A 21,111-nucleotide genomic window follows, 5' to 3' on the forward strand; every position below is an offset into this window, starting at 1 on the left:
GCTTTGCTCTCTTCTGTTCAGTGCCAAAGTCCCTCTCTGTGTCCCAACCTCCACTCCAGACACAACTCACTTGCATTTTCCTTGCACCAGCACTTTACCATGACCATGGACTGCTGTTTCACCCCTAAGCTGAAGACAGGGTTTATCCTCTTTAGGTTTGGGAACCTATTAACAGTTGTCTAAACCTGTGCTGGTCGTGTAGGTTCAGAGTTGTCTCTGTAGATCAGCCTGCTCTGCCTTTGATTTAGGTAAGCTGGGACCATACTGTGGATGTGCCCATTTCTCCTCACTGGTTCTGGTGTAGTAGGGTTTGAGCCAGGTTGTCATCATCACTGTACTGTCAAATGCCTGCCAGTTTCTGAGCCAGCCAGTGAGATGCACAGCTAAGAGACCAGTCACTCTACCTTTGCAGTAGTTTTAATTCTGACATTTCCTTGGTGTTTTTTTGTGTGCGTATTTGTGTTTGTCTTGAAAGCCCAGTGGCAAAGGGAAGCGTCTCCCAGAGGTTTACTGCATTGTGAGTCGCCTTGGATGCTTCAATCTATTCTCTAAGGTGAGGAGGGAGAAAGAGGGGAAATTTGTGCTGTAGGTCAAGAGGGACCTGAAAGTGAAGCCAGCACCTGAAGAATGGGGATAAGGGAAGCTGATTGCTGAAGAAAGGGTCTGAAATGGTGGTGGTGAGGCAAGCACACGCTAATTGCAGAGCCTAGCAAAAGCACAGCTAATAAGAAAACTAGATTTAGCTCTTGCCTTCTCCCTTCAGCAGAACTCCCAGAATGTAGGAGAGGTTAAAAAGTGGAGTCCTGACTCCGAGTGCAGTGGGGAGATTGCAAATTCTCAGCTTTACAGTGACCTCACTGGAGCTGTGTTTCTCTTGAGAAAAGAAATCAAGGGTTTTCAGCTGCACCTTTTGCTTTCTTTCTTTTGATACAAAGCTCTGTGTCAATACTGGATTGAGCAGAGGACATAGATGCTGATGCATTTCATTCCTGGTGTTATCTCCCTCCTCCTGATTTGCATGTTTCTGTGCCTTCATGCCTTTATTTCAGATCTTGGATGAGGTTGAGAAGAGACGGGGCATCTCCCCAGCCCTGGTGCAGCCTCTCATGAGGAGTGTCATGGAAGCACCTTTCCCAGCTCTGGGCAGGACAATTACAGTCAAGAACTTCTTGCCAGGCTCAGGAACAGAGGTAAAGACACTTCCCTAGAGAGAGGGAAACCAGCAAATGGTGCAGGACTAATGACTGGAAGTTGGGACCATGGCATAGCACTGGGGATCTTCAAGAACAGATGATCTGTCAGCTGGGGAGGGAAGCTGGGGAGTAAAACAGGTGACCAGAGGGGATAGTATGGAGACTTCAGTGACCTCAGAATCAAAATGGAAATCCTGTAGTAAAAATGAATGTAAGCACACAGCCTAATATAGCAAAAGGAAACAGGACATTGGCCTTGAGGCCAAGAGGCACAGACAGCAAGTCTGTGCTGCCCAGCATGCGACCTTGGATCTGCTCAAGGACACCACACTTAACTTCCTAACAACAGGTTTGCACAATGTGCTCCAGCATCCTTAATACAAAACCTCTCTTTGTGTGGATCAGGTCAAAAACTCCTTGAATCCACACCTGGCTGATGTTGCAGCCTTTGAGAATGGCATTTTCACAGTGTGGAGGTGAGGATCTGTGCTGTGTATCACACGATGTGGTGTGAGGACAGCAGGAGGGTTTTAAGAGTGCTGAGCTTTAGGTGTAGCATTGAAGGACTGTGGGAGGATGGAAGGAGACAAATTGAACCTAGTTTTGGCCATACTTGCTGCAGGGCATGGTATGCCTTGAATGTGAGAGGGAGGAAAGCAAGCCAGTTGATAAAGTTGTGTCTGCAGGCTTTCAGCAGAGCACTACATCTGACATTCTCCTCAACCCAGCTGAGAACAGTCCCAACTAAATGACATTACTGCAGAGAGCAGGCAAAGCTGGTTAAAAATGTACTGGAGGAGCAAAGTCCCAGTGGTGTGCTGTGAGAATGTTGTGGCTGGTTTGTGTCTGGGATTCTGTTCATTAATTATCTGACTGATGGCATAAACTCCACATTTACACAGTACAGCACTGGGATGGGGGCAGGCACTTTGGAGAGTAAGGGATTAAAAGTCAAAGTGCCCCACTCTCCTAAGTTCATAAAACATGTTCAAGTGTTCAAGAAATGACTGGATGTGGCACTGTGGTCCAGTTGTGGTGGTGATCAGTTGGACTCAATTATCTTAGAGATCTTTTCCAGTCTAAATGATTCTGTGATTCTGTAAATTGAAGATTTGGTGTGAGCATCAGTATGGACAAGAGCAAAATGCTGAGAGGAAGAAAGGAGTAGTCTAATGCAACATAAAAGTAACTGAGTGACCAACAGTACTCCAGAGAAGGATCTGGTGGTGTACTGGGCCATAAAGTGAGCAAAAGTAACAGTGTGATATTATTTAGACAAAATCCTTCATTGTAAAAGAAATTGAAGTGTGAATAATAAAGGAAAGCAATTTTTCTGCTTTCTAGTGCTGCTGGAATTTTATTTAGAGTATTATTTTCCAAAACATGCAACCACTAAGAGAACGCCCCAGAAGGAGAGTTCTGCTTATTAAGTGGTCTAGAAAATACAGGCAAAGCGTGAGAAAAATTATTTACTTAATATAGAAAACAAAAGACAAAGGAAGACACGTGACAACCTTTCAATACACAAGAAGTTTCCTACATGGAGGAATGTGACCAGTTGTTCTGAGTGTGTACTGAAAGTAAGACAACAAGTAATTGAAGTAATTTGCCACTGACATGTTTCAGCTGCAGGCTTGGTGTTGGTTAGAGTAGTTCAGAACTGGAGTAATTTTCTTGTGGGATTTATGAAATGTGTGATGTTGGAGGCTTTCAAAAACAATTTAGATAAGCATCTGTCTAAGATAAGGAGTATGAAGTGCTAAGGTGCTATGATAGGCATTATTTAAGTAGATGTGAACAAAGAAAAATACCCACAGGCTGCTCTTGTCTGTAACTGATACAAAAAAATTATGGTCAGGAGGTTAGGCATCCAGATTCTTGCAGTAAGAAAAAAATTAATTCTAACTGTGAAAGTCAGAGTGCAGATTTGAAAGGCTCCATGACATTCTGCTGCTTGAATACCAGAAAGCCTGAAAACCACTCCTAACTGGACACAAACTAGTTTTCCTCCTTCTGAAGAGCTCCCTGTCCTGAGTCCAGTGGGAAGAACTTGTGGTTGGTCTCATGCTGTGCCTATTGGAGTGGACTCTGGATCATCTTCATCTGGAAGAAGCATTTATGGGAGGCCTTTGGGCAGACTCTATTTGAGGACTTACTGCTGTGTGGTGCTCACCAGCAGTCAAGAGGGCTGCTAGCTGTGAAAATAGTGAAAATATAGTGAAAATATCCTCTGGGTTCTTGCTTGGCACACAGCAGGGGCTCAGCTGTGCTCTTTTTGTCCCCCCAGGTCATCGAGCTGCGGCGGCCGCTGGACTCCAGGCTGGAGCACGTGGATTTCGAGTCCTTGTTCACCTCCCTGAGTGTGAGGCACCTGAGCAGAGTCTTTGCCTCCTTGCTGCTGGAAAGGAGGGTGATCTTCATTGCAGACAAGCTCAGGTACCCTCTTGCATTTCCCTAAAGAAAATGCTGGTGAGGAAGGGAGGCTCGGGAAGGCTGCAGGGACAGAGATCTCTGCTTTGTTCCTTTTCCTCTCTGCTCTTTTCCAACCTCATAACGATGTGAATAGGGCTGTTTTTCCCAGGAATGGGGAACTTAGGCCATGAATCATAATTTCATTTTTCAGCTTGCAGGAAGTGCTGCTTCTCTCCCCAGGGAGAACCAAATTCCACTTCCTCCAGACAATTTCAGAGCAGATCCCTGGTGCTGAGGAAGCAAATCCCCTCCTTTTGCTCCATGATGCTGCACTGTGATCCCTGATCCGTGACCCCTGCTGAGCTGTGCTTGGCTTTCCAGGGATCAAGCCTTGTGCAGGGATCACTGTCCCATCTGAGTTTTTCCCTGATGTCACAAAATCTTCTTAATTTTTCAGCTTGTATTTTCATATTGGTTTCTAAAGACTTCTTCTTTCTTATGGGGATGAAAGTAAAGGATGCATCATGAGGAAATGAGACAGAGTACTTTCCCCCTTCTATTTTGAATCTGCTCGATTTTAAAATGTATTTGTTTGCTCTCCTAAATAATGAAAATGGGTCCAGGTTTCTTTAAGATCTTGTGCAGCTGGTGGCTGGCAGCTCTCCAGCCCTTGAAGCACTTGAGGATTCAGGGAGGAAAGTTTGCCAAGGCTGGGGAAAGCAAAGCTGCCTGGATGAGTAATGACACTTTGGAGCACGCTCAGGTTTCAGGAGTGTACAATGCCCCTAAGCTGTCTGTTTTCACAACTTCCAGGCAGCAGCCTGCAGCTCTGGGACTGAGCACTGGGGCAAAGAATGGAGAGGCCCCTGCTAGAGGAAAATGAAGGGGGAAAATACATTCTGCATGGATGCAGGGCTCTCTGTGGGCAGAGCTCAGGCAGTCTCATCACAGGAATGGAAAGGCTGGGGAGAGGGAAGCTGAAGCACTGTCTGCATCCAGGTTTTGGCAGCTGTCTTGGTTCAGAAAGGGGAAATTTTGCCACTTGATAATCACTGATACATTATCTGTGTAGAGACTTGGTATTCTGGATACTTGAACCACACATTTCATGCAGAGCATTTAGATTTATATTGAAAGTGAGACAATTCATGCAAACACTAGATCTCTGTGTCACATATATGATTTATGACATAATCTATGATCACAGGCTCTCAAATATTTTTCTCTTCCTCTGTAGGATAAATTTTACATTCTGAGAAAAAATTTTAAGGACACAGATTGACATTGTAATCTCTACATGAGAGCTGGGTGGTATCAGGAAATGGCAGGGAACTTTTGGGAGGGGGTGAGACATCACTTTAGAATGACTATTTATTTAAAAAATCTTTTCCTATCACATCTTTACATGACAGCACAACACTGTGTATTCTGAGCATGGGTGTGATATCTCTAATAGAAAGCACCTTGATGAGTTTTGGTGTTCTTTTCCCACCCCTGTATATTTTGTCAGGATATCTAGGATCCTTAGGAATTAATCCAGCTGTACAGGCTTGTAAAGAGAGTGGGAGAGAGCTATAGAATCACAGTTTCTAGAATCTCCAAATATCTCATAAACAGGTTTTTTTTTTCCTGTGAGAAATGAATTATTATGTTTAAAAGATCCAGGGTCTCTTAGACCACAGGGCTCAGATTCAGTTATTTACCATAGATTTGCCAGCTCTCTATGAGACTTTTAATATTTGATGTTTCTGAGAAGACCTTGCTCTGAGCAATTTCAAGAGAGTCTTTTTCTTTTCCTCTTACAAAATATGAAGTTCCTCTGGCTCATTTTTGTGGAGCAAAAGCTTGGAAATTATCCCAAAGGACTGTAAAGGAGTGAAATGCAGAAAACAAAGAAAGTGGCCCTCAAAATAAGTAACTACTGTATTTAAATCCAGTTCAGTGACAGAATTAACAGTCACAAATGGACTTTGTGAGCTTTTCCTAAGGTAAACAATCTCTTCTACTCATAGGTGGACCTTCCATATTTTGAAAGCTGATGCTATTGTAGATACAGGATCTCCTGTCCAAATTATATTTTTCCTGGGACGGGAACACAATGAGTATTAAGTAGTATCTACTTTAGGAGTGAAAATGCCAATTTGAGAGGAAAGAAAAGAAACACTTTTTGGACATAGCTGAAGAGAAGGAAAAAAACTATAAAAGCAGCTGTTGGAAACTGCTCAGAGGTTAGGAATGCTAGAAATAATCCAGCTGAGATGGATTAATGGGGAGAGTGCAGGTGACACAGTGAAAGATGCACAATAAATTATGTTTATCATTCATCTTTTCTGTTCTTCTTGTGAGGATTATCAATAACTATCTATGTGTTTGAAAAGGTGTATCTGGGTCTTAGTGACAGAGAAATGATGTGTACAATTTATTTACGCCCTTTAATTGCTATAAAATCAGTCTGTGGGAAAAGAAAGCTGAAAGGTCTTCTGCCAAATACTGCATGAACTGTGAAATGTTTTCAAGCTGAGCCAAAAAATGCATCTAACAAGTGTAGAGCAAGTGAAATACTTTGTCTTTTCCATCTTTAGAATGAGCATTGAGTGTTTAAATACCTGTCAATCCACAGCTTGGCAGCGGAAAAGGAAAGAATTTGGTTTATTAGTTTTTGGGTGGGTTTTTTTTCTCTGTCACTATGGATACTGGAGTATACATTGCCTTGCAACCCAGGAAAATGACTTTGTTAAAGCTGTGTTGGTCTGTGTAGTCTCCCCCCAGCTTTTGTTCATTGCTGCACTGTTAACTTTAGTCCTGGGGCAGTGGAGGCTGTGGCACGGGTTAGACACTGCAGCATGAGAGCTGCTTTTGTTTCAAAGGGATGTTGCCTGGCATGCAGCTCCAGGCACCGCCAACCAACCTTTTAGAAGGAATCTTTCAGCTAAAATCACCTGATGTCACAAGGTACCACGAGCTGGGCAGTTTTTAGTGTCCTGAGCAGGAGGTCTTTGTGATTCAGAAGGCTCTTTAAAAAGAAAAGCTTGCAAAGGCTTAAAATCAAGGCTTCCTTTTTCCAGATCTCAAAAGCTTTTTGTGGATCTGACCAACACCAGCAATTGCCTCTGTCTCTGCCAGAAACCACAGCTGTATCAACAACACAAAGTGGTCATTGTTATCAAAGGCAGATCTGAAAGAATTAGAGTAGACACTTTAAATGTGGTCATCCCCAGCAAAAGGTAATAAATCATCAGGAGGAACACTTTACAGAGTGCAACAAAACCAAACCCAGGACTGCAAATATTGGCCTCGCAGGTTTCTCCCTTTTTGCCCTGTGATTAGGGAGAAGAAGGAACCCAAGGATGATGGTTGGATGTCAGATAATAGTGTTGTCTCTTCAGATCATCTTAATGCTCATTTCTTCACCTGCAGGAACCTGCCAGGTTGGTGGGAGTCAGTGAGGGTCCCCAGAGAGCTGGTGGAACTTGGCATCCCCCTGGTGGGATTTGCAGCAGGGCTGTGTGAAGTCATGGGACAATGCTTGGAAGCTCCTGTGCCTGCTAAATGTTGTAAACCAGATCTGTAATCCATCATAAGTAAATCCAGATGTGACACAGTGTCAGAAATCTGAAGGTGTTTGTAAAACAAATCCTACTGTGGCAAAGCTTATAAAAAAAATTTAAAAGATACATATTCAAACAATCTTAAATTGCCAAATGCCAACATATTTTGAGCAGTTTGGTTAGTGCAGGGACCACAGGACTTCCTGGCATTAAACTGCAGCAGGGTGTTTGATTGGTGTTTTTCAGAAATCATGCAGTATCCTAAACCCAGAGAGGGAGTCAGCTTTGGAGGGCTTTTTATCATATATGCTTGCCTTTGGAGTGGGAGCAACCAGGCTAAACAGCCAGCGTCCCTTTGTAGAAGGTGTTGCAACTTGTCAAAGTGTCTTTTAGAGCAAGTCAAGCTAGTCTTGGAGCAAGTTTTCCCAGGAGAGGAAGGAGGATTTCTATGTAGTTGCAGCTGTTGTGTTCAGTTTCTGTATTGGCCACCTGTGTTCAAGTTGGCCACCAAGAAGCAGCAGCTTCACAGGGTGCTGTGTGGTGGCAAGGCCACCACAAATGTCCCAGGTTGCTGCAGTATCATTGTTCTGACCAAGGGAATACTAACCCAGAGAGATCTGTGTGTCAGTCCCTATCCAAATCAGCCCTTTAGGGAGGGCTCTGAGGGTTTTTCTGTACCTCAGTGCTTTTTAGCCTCTGTACCATTGACATCTCAGTCTTAACTGCAAGCAACATGCAGCTCAGCCATATTCCCTGCAGAAGGCTGAATGAACCCACGAAAATGTGCTCAGCAAACTTGAAAGTGTTCTTCAAAGACCTGCAGCATTTTAAAGATTACTCATGAAACCTAAAGCCTTAAAAAGTGGAGTCTGTCCCGTTTGAAGAACTGGACTGGACCTGTGTCCATGACACTTGCCAGAGCACACTGCACACGTGGCTGCTGGCCAAAGAGTGCACAGACACACAGGTGGCATAAAAGGGATTTATCAAGCTGGATTCTTTTGCAAGGCTCAGCAGCCTGGTGTGAATCAGCAGTCCCTTAGTGCTTGTTGCAGTGCCAAATGCAAGAGAAAGAGAGATCTTAGGCTTGAGTCACTCCAAAGAGCCATGAATCTCCTGGGCTCCTGGCAACCTGCAGCTCCCTGAGACCTCAGGGATACCTCCTCTGTGTCCTGCTCTGCCTACAAAGGAGGCTCACAGAGCTCAACCCTGCCAGTGTTGTTCCCTGGAAAGGTCTTGCCCAGTGAGAACTGTTTGGGAGCAGAGATCACTGGGTTTCACCCTGGAGGCATTGAGTCATGCACAGATGGAAGGGTGGAAGGGGAAGTTATCTTTGCTTCCCACTGCCTGGTGTGTACAATTTCAGACTGAACACTGCTCTGCCTTTGACTTCCACTCACTGGAGCTCAGCCACCTCTCCTCCCACTCAATCTCTCACATACCATGTGTACCATGTGGGACTGGAGAGTTGGGCTGAGGGAAGAACAAGCCACCATAAATATAGTAGGAGATAGCTTGCCATAATATCTCACCATGCCATAAATAACCACGTACTTCAGCTGCTCACTGCTCTTCTGTGGAGCTACCTGCACTCAGAGATGTTTTCCATAGGTTTTCACATGCTGTCTATAAATTCAGGTCCCGTTTAGGCAGAAGATTTGGATATGCCTTCAAAATAGAGGATTGGTGACAGATGTAAAACTTCTAACACTTCCACATTCACCCTCTCCTCAAAGAAGAGGAACAGTGGGTGGTGATAATGCCCCACTGCTGTGCACAAGTGATGAAAGGTGCAGTTCTTTCAGCTTTCACCATGCTGCTGCTGCTATTACCAGGCCTATTATCAGTCAGAAATTGAGGAGTGGAAAATGCACTCTGCAGTAATGGGGAGGAAGAGAAGCCCCTGCTTTTGTATGTGCTAACATGACCTGAAATGTATGAGCAGCACAGCTTTGAAGGAGACGGTTTTTAAAGGATCTCATTAGCTTGGAGTGCACTTCTATGATGACACATTCACTTTTGTTGCAGTTCCTTTAAAGATTAGTTTGTACAAAAGATATAACAAAAATCATCTACTTTGATATTATTCCCACATTTTTTCTGGATGGTATTTTTTTTTAATTTTAATGTTTCTGTTTCTTGCTAGCTCCATGTTTTCTCATTATTTTAGTTTTGCTTCTCACAGAGTCATTATCTACCTCGCATTTGTGATAGACACAGCAAGGTGTGGGATTGCTGATGATGGCAGGCACAGCTGGAGAGCAGCAACAGAGAGGCAGCCTGGAGGAGTAAATGCAGGCAGGGGGATACACTCACAGCTTCCCAAACAAGGGTGTGGAAATGAAGGGGTTTTCCCATTTAAAGGCTTAAAGCTACCTGTCTGTAACACAGCCTTTGAAGGGTCTTCCTCTGTTTTTACAGAGTATCCCCTTAAAAACACTCTGGGAGTGAAGAGAGATGAAACTGTCCCCATTTTGTGAAGACACACATCTTTCCCAAAATTTTCAGGTTAAGCAGATTCCAGCCTCTCCCCTGGGGTCTCCTTATCTCCAAAAAGTGTGTGTTTAACAATTTTGTTTGTTGCCTGATTACTTTGTGCTGTCACACTGATGTCCCAGCAGCTCCAATTTTGTTCTGCTAGCCTGAACTTAGATAATGGAAGCCAGCCAGCTGTCCCCCAGCCACAGCACAGGGATGCACATCCACCAAACTTCACTGCAGTGGGGAGGGGAGGGAAAGCAGCCTTCACTTTTCAGAGCAAGCTCAAGTCCAAACCCAAAAAGGTTTTCAAGAAACCCCTTTCCCTCTCAAGGCAGTAATATACCCAGCTTGCTGAATGTAAATTCTCCCATGGAGTTTAATGGGAGCCAGCTGGGGCATCCCTCTCTGTCCTCGTGGCTCCTCCATGCTGCACCAGTCTCCCTCCTCTCCCTCCTCTCCTTTACTGGCTGCTGGTAAAACGAAATGATGTTACACATACAGGATTTACAGCAGCTAGGCTTCCCTCTCTCAACACATAAAAATGCTTCCAGACCCAGAACAGATGAATAACTGGTGCCCTGTGGCAAGCTCTGCCATGGCTAACTGGATATCCTGCCTGACTCCTGCCAGAGAGCTGTGGGAGAATGAACTCATTTCTCTAAGGAGAGGCAGTGGCTTAGAAGATGCTGTGTTTGTCTGATATTTTCCATCAGGACACTGGAGCAGCAGATCTCTGATTCAGTAGAACCCATCTCTTGTCATAAGAGTATGGGCTGGGCTCATCTTTCAGAAGTCACTGCTTCTGAAGCTGAAAAACGGGGTCCAAAATGTGGGAAAGCCCCAAGTAATCAGAGAGATCAATCAGGGATTGATTTTTGGGAATCACCCCTCATTCCCTGACTGACCAGCCGTTGTCCTTGGCTGTGCTTTGTCTTCCAGCACTCTGTCCAAGTGTTGCCACGCCACGGTGGCCCTGCTGTACCCCTTCACGTGGCAGCACACCTACATCCCCGTGCTGCCTCCTTCCATGATCGACATCGTGTGCTCGCCCACCCCCTTCCTCATCGGCCTCCTCTCCAGCTCCCTGCCCCGCCTCAAGGAGCTGCCCGTGGAGGAGGTGAGCCCTGCACCCACACCATACCCCTGCTCCAAGTTGTTTGCTGTTTTCTGGCAGCCAGGGAGCAGAGCTCCCATCCTCTGGCTGGGGTAAAGGCAGAGGGGAATGTTCCCCCAGTCTGCGCTCTGCCTTGGCCACTGCTTGGGAAGGCAGGAGGCTGGAATGTCCCAGTGTGGGGCTGCTGATGGTTTTATTACAGTTTATACTGGTTTCTGCATAGTGCTGCCCAGGGGCTGCATGCAAATCCTGTCATTCTGAAGTGTGATTGCTACAGGATAGCTGCCCCTCGGGTTAGCACAGGTGCCTCATCACAGCAATAAATAATAAAGAATTGCATTCCTTGTGCACAGCAAGGCTGAACGTGCTGAGGTGTTGGGATGGATGGGGATTTGACAGGAAGGTCTCACAGATGTGTATGTTTAGCAGAATGTGGGATCTTTGAACGTAGAATCTGAAGAAGGAATAGAAACAAAAGCAAGTTTTGATGTAGAAGAATTGCTGAGCCAGTTTTACTAGATAACTAAGAAAGCAAAGGCTATGTTAGTTGGAAGAGATTTTTGTAGCTCAAAGTAAAGGATCAATCCACCTCAAACAGAAGATGTTTTTACCAAGTAAAAAGATTTCACAGATAAACAAGAATGCCATTGTTACAAGTAGAAAATAGGTCTCAGAATTTTCTACTGCAAGAAAACTGAAAAATAACTTCTAGCTTAAACTGTAACATACTTACTTTTTGTAATTAAAAAATAGTAACATAAATATAATAATATTAGTAGTTGTGATAGGCTATGAGTAATAGTAAAGGTATTGATAAGTTGTTATGTATTAGGATGCCCAGCAATGGAAAGTATATAATGTAATTATATGTAAGTATATTGTAACCAGAACTAGAAGGGGATTCCGATGAGCCTCCAGCTGTGGCTGAAAAGCTGTAGGCTAGGTTCTTGTCACCCACAACCCATGAATTGCTGCATCATCTGGATACAATAAACAGCATTTTAAAGAGCCAGTCTGGAGTCCTGCATCCTTTGGCTCTTACACTGAGGGAGGGATTTCCCTCCCTGCCTCCTAGGAGTCAGGAGTGCAGCACAGAGGAGAAAGGATGGAGCTCTGACTGTGCAGTGAGGAGCAGTGGGCCAGGTCTGGAGCACAGCCTGCTGTTGTCCAAGCTGGGCTGTGGTTTGCAGTGACATTCCCAGAAAGCCACAACAAGGGCTCTGCTCCTGGGTCATGCTCCTCCAGCTGCAGTGGTGGGTAGGAGGAGGAGGGAAGTGTTTCCTCCAGAGCAGTTACAGACTAAGATAAACTCTGATGATGGAAATAATTACTTCCCCTTTTAATTCTTGCTCTTTCATTCTTAGGTCCTCGTTGTTGACCTTGTAAATAATCGGTTTCTGAGACAGGTGAGCAGAGCTAATCCTTTTCTCCCTTTTTTCCTCCATAACTTACCTCCATCTATGTTTGCTGACCTGCCTGGCTGGATGCATCACTTTCTCCCTACTCAAAAAAGGAGGCAGGGCTTGCAGTCAGCAGCATTATAGGGGTTGCTGTGTATATATGTAACATCAGCATCCCAAACCACAGCTGTTGAGGACTAAATCATTGGGAATTACCTCTTTATCTGTTTTTTTTTTAAGAGGGAAAATGGTGGCACTTGAGCACTATTAAGTCTTTCAGTGTCATCCTGTAAGGCAGAGGACAGAGCTGGAAAGCCTTGGCTCAGCACTGTCTGCTGGGGAGCAGTGTGGGTTCTTCCAGGCTGTGTCTGTCAGTCCATCCCCCATCACATACTCTTCTCTCAGTGGGAAGGGAGCCTTGATGATTTTTTTAAATCCTTTCTGCCTTGGGAGCTTGTGGTTCCTCACTCTGGTCCTTGCACTGGATGGGTGAGAAGCAGGAAGGTGGTACATGGGAACCTGTCTGCAGGCAAGACTGCCTGCTGATTTTTACTTCCCTTTGTTGTGGGGAGGAGGAAGGGAAGAGCATAAATGAGCAAACATACTCCTGGCCCAGGCAGCTCTTTTTTCCCAGAGCTCTTTGGCAGATCACAGAGCAGCGCTGGCAGCGCCAGTCTGTGCCATGATGGGATGAGAAGATGGGATGAGAAGGTGGGATGAGTGCTCCTCCTGCTGCAGGCAGCAGCTGACTGAGATGGGATGGATGCTCCTCCTGCTGCAGGGAGCAGAGTGTGGGTGAAGGCCAAGCCCTCCCACAGTCCTCACTTGCCAGCTGCCTCAGCTCTGGGGTAATGCTTTACCTTGCAGCTCTCTTCTGGAGGCTTAGGCTGAATGAGCCAACTCAGCCAGGAGCTCTGCACAGTCACTGGCAGTTCCTTGGCTCCATTGCTCCCTGGGAATTCCTTATGCCTGTGTAAGAGGATTGGTGCCTGAGCAGGTGCTCTGCTCACCTGGCCAGGTGCCAGCATTGTTCACACTCTTCATGGTGGGGCCATGGGTGAGCCCTGCCCAGTAGCCTCTCAGACATGTAAAATTCCTCCAGAATAGGGGATTATTTAGGAAAAGACACCCCCTTTCTCCTTCCTCCTGTGCTTCTTGGTACTAATGTGATGGGTGGTGCTGGGAATGTGCCAAGCATGTTATGCCTTTTCCCTCTCCTCACGGCTCATTTCTAGTGCTCCCCCTGCTGTGCTGGGGACAGGGTAGGAGATGTTTTTGTCCCAGTCCCTGAGGAGGTGGCTCTGTCTTACAGATGGAAGATGAGGACTCCATCCTGCCCCGCAAGCTGCAGGCCGCCCTGGAGCACATCTTGGAGCAGAGGAATGAGCTGGCAAGCGACAAGGAGGAGGGTCCTGTCAATGGCAAGCAGGGTAAAGCACAGTGCCTTTCAGCTCACAAACGTGTCTTTTCCCGTCCCTGTTTTGTCTGTCACTTCTTAGAGGAGAACTAGGCTTGTACTGAATTTAACACCACAGGTATTGGGGGTAGATCAGGATTTTGGTTAAGCTGTATGAAATATTCCAGCAGGGGGCAGTTCTCTGTGTGAAGAGCAGCAATAATTATCTCTTCCCAGCTCTGGCCATCCTTCCCTTACCATTCCAGGGAACACCTGTACTCCTTTTCAGAGTGTTCAGCCTTCTCTCTGCTGCTGGCCATGAGTGATGCAGGCTCCTCCAGGGGACAGTCACCTGCAGAGCTGCAGATCCGTGTGGCTCATGGGTGACTGGGCTGAGACAGCTCTCTTGGGGGACAGTATGGGCATCTCCTTGGTGCAGAGGAGCCTGGAGAATGTGCTGGTTTTGGCTAGGACAGAGTTAATTTTTTCCATAGCTGGTATGGGGCTGTGTTTTGGATTTGTGCTGGAAATGGTGTTGATAATACAGGGATGTTTCAGTTGTTGCTGAGCAGAGCTCACACTGAGCCAACACCTTTCTGCTTCTCAACCCACCCCACCAGTGAGAGGGTGCACAAGGAGTGGGGAGGGGACACAGCCAGGACAGCTGACCCCAGATGACCAAAGAGATGTTCCACATGGAGTGATGTTCATGGAGTCATGCTCAGCATATAAAGCTGCAGGAAGGAGGAGGAGGTGGGGGGTCATTTGGAAATAGGGCATTTTGTCTTCCCAAGGCACGTGTGCTGGAGCCCTGCTTTCCTGGGGAGGGATGAACACCTGCCTGCTCATGGGAGCTGCTGACTAAATCAATTATTTTGCTTTGCTTGTGTGCACAGTTTTAGATTCATCCATTATACTCTCTTGATCTTAGCCCATAAGTTTTATCACTTTTACTCTTCTGATTCTCTCCCCCATGCCACCAGAGAGAAGTGAGCACCAAAACAAAGCTTGGTATCTTTCAGAGTAGCAGCAATTTGGTCTACTTCCATGACAAGCATTTCCTGGGATGCTCTCTCTCTTGAGCAGCTTTTTCTCCTCAGGCTGGATCTGAAAAAAGCCAGGAAATTTTTACCTAGAGATTTTTTCCTAGCACATTCTTACAGCACTATCCTCACCACTGTCTCTTTATTTTTCCCTTAGAAACCAGCCCTTTGAACGAGGTGGTATCTGAGGCTTTTGTGCGTTTCTTTGTGGAGATTGTGGGCCACTATTCCCTGTTCCTGACCCCCACGGAGCGAGAGGAGCGGACCCTGCAGCGCGAGGCTTTCCGCAAATCCGTCTCTTCCAAGAGCCTCCGACGCTTCCTGGAGGTTTTCATGGAGACTCAGATGTTTGGGGGCTTCATCCAGGAGCGGGAGCTGCGCAAGCAGGGGGTCAGAGGTGAGGGCTCTCACCGGGCTCTGCTCTGCTGGAAGCTGCTGTTGCTCCTATGAGAGCAGGGAGATGCTCCCCAGCCATCACCTCCATCCCCAGTTCCGTGGCTGGAGGCTGCAGTGGCTGTACAGGATCTCCAGGAGGGAATCTGGTGGTTTCTTCATGGGGCTGAGATTACAGGCATCTTTCACCCTTGCAGTATCCTCCATGTGTGTGCCTCTTCCATTCCAGATTGAATTCCACTGAGGGAATGATGTTTATTCTTGCAGTCCCTCATTTCCTCTTCTTGTGTCTAGAGGAAAAATGGGCTGGATTGGTCATGGTTCTTTTGTCTAGTAGAAAGCTTGGATGCTCATCTCCTTCCCAGAGCTGCTACTGCAGTTTCATTCCTGTTATCCCACAGTCCCAAGAGCTCTGCTGGCAGCTGAAATTTCTTATCCCTGCTGCTACTCAGTGCTGGCTTAGCAGCTTCCTCCCAAGCATTAATAAGCAGAGGATGTCTGAATAGATGGCTGAGTAAAAGATTCTGCATGATGACTCCCCAGATGATGTCACTGCCTGGGTTTAGCTGTGTTCCTAGCAGAATGAAGGGAGGTACATTCTGTACCCTGCAGCTCAGTCAGCCTTGCAGTGGGGAGGGAGGGGGCAGACCAAAGCTTCTGTGCCAAATCTGGCCTCAGCTGATGGAGGAGGTGGGGTGAGTTGTTCTCTCTCCTGTGCCATAATGTGTGGGTAAGCTGAGACAGTACACTTTCAGGTGGGCATTCTTACTTGGATTTATAGCAATACAAAAGAGAAGCTGTTCATTTCTGTCTTCCTGCAGGTCTATTTGAGGTACGGGCTCAGGAGTACCTGGAAACACTTCCCAGTGGGGAGCAGAGTGGAGTCAATAGGTTCCTGAAAGGCCTAGGTAAGGAACCAGCAAAACCCTTCTCAGGAGGGCTGGGCTTCTTGCTGCCTTCAGGCTGGGCAGCACAGAAGCTGCCCAAGGGTGGCAGGGCCTGTGACTATGTGTGGCATCCAGTGCCTGGCCACGTATCCCTGTGCTGGCCCACTGTTGGCTCTGGCCCTGGTCAGTCACTGTCTGGAGGCTGGTGGAGAACCAAAGATTGGGCCATGAGCTGTATCCCTGTCTTCTAAAGGAGACAGCTGGGTCTGAGGAGTGACTTGGGGGTGGTGGATGCAGGTCCTGATGGGAGGATGACACAGTTTTCATTGCCTCCAGGTTTGCCCTTAGGGATCAGCAGTGGGAACTGCCCAGGAGTATTCTAAGATTGAATCTATTTTCCACTGTAAGGGGGACTAGCCAAGAGCTCGAGACTGAGGTTACAAGTCCTTGATAAGTCATTGGACACCGTGACTGTTTGATCAGGTGTTAATCACATCCCTGGTCCTCTTGTCTGTTCTTGGCCATTTAAGAGCAGCGGTGCCTGAGGGGCTGGTGTGCCCTGGACAAATGGGCTCTGGAGGGTGTGCCTGGGAGCTTGCAAGGTCCCGGCCTGCAGCACTGCTTCCAGGGAATGGGCAGAGCTCTGCCTGCAGCTGGCTGTGGACTAGGAGCCAAGGAAGGCAGCAGGGCCAGTACAGTATAGGACAGAGGTGGTGGGAAATGACATTTGTTTTGCCTGTCACTATGGGGAGTCCATTTCCTTTTCTCTGTCTCTTCAGGCAGCAAAATGAAATTCCTCCACAAAAAGTAAGAGCGAAGCACATCCTCATTCCACAGAAGAGAATGGCTTCACCATTTAGCAGCAATAAATCAGACTCATCAACCATTCCCATTCAGCCTGCTCCCAGGAGCCTTGGGCAGGCTGGCCACAGCCAGGATGTGCTGCACAGACCTGTGGTGCTGCAGGAGGATGGGATGGCTGCAGGGCTGCCTGGACACGTTTCTGGATGTCTACAGTAGCAAGCACTGGACCAAGCACTCTCTCTGAACTCTGCACTAGCACGTTGCAGGCATCCCGGCGGATTGGATCTCTTAGCTAGTCAATTCTTTATTTGGTTGTATTTTTCTATTTATATTGAGGTTAGAACAGTTATTAACCAATGACTCTTGCCCTGCCTCCTCTCTGCCTGGTGCTGCAGGAGGCTGAAGTGGGACTGAGCAGGCAAAGCTCAGGCATGGAGGGGAGGAGGAGCAGAGATGTATGAAAGTAGAGCTCTGCAAAGCAAGGACACTGAGAGCTGCAGGGATGAGATGGACTGGCCAGGAGGAGCTTCCAAGCAAGGGAAAAGGGTGAGGGGGAACCACTAAACCTACTGAGGACTTGCTGGGCCAGCCAGCTCCCTGGGTGGCTGTACCAGGGAGTCTTGGCACAAGGAGAGGCCTTTCCTCATGCAGTGTAATTAAAAGCGAGTTGTGTAAAAGGCAAGTGGATCCGTGGTGTTTTCATGGAAAGGGGTGAGCTGTGTCTTCCCACCATCTTCCCACCCAGAGAGGACATCCAGCAGCTGGAACCATGGCTTGGCCAGGCCCTCACAGGTGGGGTGGCCTCCATTCCTCACCTGGCAGCTGTCTGGGAGCCCAAGGTGGAGCTCACCTGCAGGATCTTGTCTGGAGCCTTGCTTCCCAAAGGGCTCTCCTCTCCTATCGTGGGTGTTGCTGCTGGGAAGCACAGCAGGAAACAGGCAAGGGCAGAGTGTCTGCTGCTGCCTTCTGTGCTCCTACCTGGGCAGGAGGTGGCCTCTTGCTCACCTCTCTGTCTGTGGTGACCTGCTTTGGTGAGATGTCAGGGAAGTAGAATGGAGGTTGAGGCAGGGTGAGAGGTGAGAGCTTTTTTTTTCATCCTCGAGTCTGCTCTGTGGAGGAGAGTCTCCTTCCCAGCTGCTGTGGGGTTGCAGGGTGAAAGCTGCATGTGGGTACCTTTGCTCCAGCTGTGCTATGCTGGGCTGCACAGCACTCCCAGAGGCTTTGGAAATGATCCCTGTGCTCCATGGTGAGAGGACCTTTCTGACCAGCAGTGGAGTTCAGAGGACTTCACCTCCATTCCACACCAGAGCAGTGCAGTGGGTCCAGTGCTGCTCTGTGAATCTTTTGAAGCCATGCCACCAGGTAGGTTGGGCAAATAGCTCTGGGTGGCCCTGCTTGAGCAGGGGCATGGCCCAGGTGACCCCCATAGGTCCCTTCCCACCTCAGCCTCTCAGTGGATCCGTGGTGAGCACAGTAAATGCTGGACAGCCATGGCGTCACAGCAGGCAGGAGACAGGCAGGCAGCACCTGCAGCTCTGTGCCCCCCCAAATTCTGTGCAGGGACAGAGGAAGCAACAACAGAGGGGCTCAGAGAAGCCAGCAGCTTCTACTCCTGCCTGTCCCCACCCAGGGTCCCTCAGGGGGGATTAGGTGGAGGGTGGGGATTACTCCTTGGGTGTGATGAACAAAATTGGTGCCACTTCACAGTCACAGGAGGTGGTGGTGGCTCATTGAAGGGAGCTGCAGTGGGGATCGAGGTGAATCAAATGCTTTGGTTCTCGTTTTGGAAGGAATTTTTAATAGAAACATTATGAAGCTTTGCAAAGCTGGGGTCACCCCCACACTGGTAAAGGGGGCCAAGATGCCTGCAAAGCTCTGTGGGATGCTAAATAAAGGTGATCTGTGTCTCAGCCTTCAGAAGCAGGTCTCCTACATGGTCCCACACTGCCAAGGCTGCTCCTGGGGACTGCACATTCCTCTCCTTAAGTGATGTTTTCAGCAGCCTGGGACTTGGCCTTCCTTGGCAGGAGCTGTGCTAAGGAGCAGGGAGGGATCCCAGGTTGCCCAAGGCTTAGCTCAGCTTGAATTGGTATGTGAGCATGCTGAGATACTGGCAGCTTTTGCTACAATATCCTAATGGCTCACATTTAAAAGGGTTGTGAAATAGCCCTGTTTACCTCACTGGGGAGCTCCAAGGGGGCTCTGCACAGGGCTCCATGACCACTCAGTGCATTTATTGGCTGCTCTCAGGAAAGTGGGAATCAAGCCTACATGGTGTACAAAATCCAAAGGGAGTGTTAAAAAGCAGCAGCATGAGAAGTACAATGAAAAAAAAGACATTTACAACTGTGTCATTAAGGATTTAAAATGAAACTTGGACAGGAAGTGTTGATCTCCAGCTGCAGGACAACCTCTTCAGCTTTAGTTTGAGCTGTGCTGCTCCAAGATGAGCTTGACTCTCCATCTAAGGGCTCTGTATGCTTTGGAGGAAGCCACCTGTAAGGAAAAGCCATTAGACCATCTGTGCTGGCTCTGGCCATGGGTCTGTGTGTCCTCCTATGGAGGCTGCCAGCAGCAGGTGGCCAAAGACTGAACAGAGCACATACACTAGGGATGCTCTATCACACACTGTACTGTACAGCAGCATTAAACTTGCCTGCTCTACATGCCAGGGGTTTCCTGCACCAGAGCTGGGTCTCTGTGTTTAGTAGCCTTGGATGAGTTTCTATTCCATGACCATGTGCACATGGGTGAAGGCAAACAGGCTGAGGCAAGAGGCCAATCTTGGGGCAGTACCAAAGGGAACTGGAGAATCAGGGCACTGGTTAAACATTAAAAGCTGTGATCTCTGACAGTTCCTGCCTAATTAAACAGCTCTCACACACCAACGTGAGCAGCTCTGCAGGGCCCATGATGTGCAGAGCTGCCCTTGCTGACTCCCAAACTACTGGCTAAATCCCTAGCTCTGTACTCCTCCTTGGTTTTCCAACATAGGCTGTTGGTGTCCTGCAATAGCTCAGGACGCTTGTGAAATCCCAGCCCCCCCAGAAATATTGGGAATGTCCCATCCACCCTGCAGTTGTTGATTCTGTAGCCACTGCTGGCAGGACAGCCAGCCAGCCCTGGGCAGTCAAGAGACCAGACCCAGGGGCAGTCAGACTTGGGCTTGGAGTGTTACAGCCAAGGGGTTGTGCTTGCACTTTGCTGCATGTGGGGATCCCTGGTGCCAGTTGCAGGAGATTTAGAGCTCACCTCTCTGCCTGGAGACAGATTTCAGGTTGCAGGTGCCAGCAGGCAGCTTGCAGGTGTAGAGCCCCAGGCATCCACCACAGTCAGAGGGCTTCTGGCAGGGCCTTGACTGGATGCTGTGGCAGGAGTGCTGCAGAGAGAAGGAAAGTGGTGGCTGCAATGCCCATGGCAGCCAGGACCAGCCCAGTCACAGCTGCATCCTCACTCTGCAGCAGCAGGAGCAGCAGGAGCAGCAGGAGCAGCAGGAGCATCTTCACTCTGCAGTAGCAGAACAAGCAGCTCAGGGTCTAGAGCAGCAGCTTCATCACAAGGAGCTGGAGAAGCTGGGGCCCAAGGAAGTGCTTCCAGGGGCAGTTCATTACTGGTTTTGGCTGGAAGCACTCTAAGTTGACTCCTACAGCCACAAAACAGCCTCCAGTGCCTCTGCTCTTTACTGTGGTGGCACCCGCCCCAGCTGAGTGGCATCTGGCACGGTGTCACCCAGCACTTGGTGGTTAAGGCAAGGTCTACTTGTGCCACCAAAGCAGGGTTTGGGTTTGATAAAGGAGAAGTTGGTTGTTTGTGGGATGCTGTGCCTCCCTCAGGGCAGTGCTGAGAGGAGTTGTGTCCATCGGGGCAGCAGGGCACGGTGCCCCATTGCAGAGCTTGGAGAGCTTTGTTAGCACTGCGGGAAATGAACACGAAATTTTGGAGAGCACTGCAGGGGCTGGGCTGGGGCAGGACTGTCCCTGCAGCTCTGAGGGCAGCACATGGGGACAACTGCAGCCAGACCTGCACTCTCCTCCTGAGCTGCTCACCACCTGCCCTCACAGCCATCAGCTCTGCTCTGAGCTTTGCCAGGTACCAGCTGGGGATCTGGGCGTGTCACGTTGTGCTTGGCACCTTCACACACATCTACCTGATGTTTGCAGGGTCACAGCATGCTCAGCACCTGCTCCTGCTGTCCCCAGTCCTGTCTGATCCTGACTGGTGCCCTGCTCACCCTGCACCCCCCAGCACAAACCCTGCTGTCCCACGACAGGCTGTGCTTACCGTGTCACTGTTGAATTTCCCGTAGTCCCTCAGCTGGTGGCTCAGCCTCCCCATCCTGCTGCGAGAGGGCTGCAGTGGGAGCCTCCAGGGCTTGCCAGGGAGAAGCTGCTCCCCACTGCCCAGCAGGGCTTTGGAGGACCTGGAGCTGGGCTGTGCCTC

At 48.3% G+C, this 21,111-nt stretch overlaps 1 protein-coding gene across 1 annotated transcript in view; it reads left to right on the plus strand.

The window, feature by feature from the left end:
* The window catches only part of DENND2A (DENN domain containing 2A), a 59,003-nt gene extending 41,650 nt beyond the window's left edge, over window positions 1–17,353 (plus strand). The window contains exons 12-20 of the mRNA XM_014869943.2: window positions 476–553; window positions 1,050–1,190; window positions 3,481–3,629; window positions 10,574–10,751; window positions 12,113–12,154; window positions 13,461–13,578; window positions 14,745–14,984; window positions 15,802–15,888; window positions 16,647–17,353. Of these exons, the coding sequence (XP_014725429.2) occupies window positions 476–553; window positions 1,050–1,190; window positions 3,481–3,629; window positions 10,574–10,751; window positions 12,113–12,154; window positions 13,461–13,578; window positions 14,745–14,984; window positions 15,802–15,888; window positions 16,647–16,678 (1,065 nt within the window). The 3' untranslated portion in view covers window positions 16,679–17,353. The remainder of the gene's footprint in view (window positions 1–475; window positions 554–1,049; window positions 1,191–3,480; window positions 3,630–10,573; window positions 10,752–12,112; window positions 12,155–13,460; window positions 13,579–14,744; window positions 14,985–15,801; window positions 15,889–16,646) is intronic.
* The last annotated feature ends 3,758 nt before the right edge of the window (window positions 17,354–21,111 follow it).

The sequence above is a fragment of the Sturnus vulgaris genome, chromosome 5 (assembly GCF_052056855.1).
Source record: "Sturnus vulgaris isolate bStuVul1 chromosome 5, bStuVul1.hap1, whole genome shotgun sequence".
Classification (NCBI taxonomy): Eukaryota; Metazoa; Chordata; class Aves; order Passeriformes; family Sturnidae; genus Sturnus; species Sturnus vulgaris.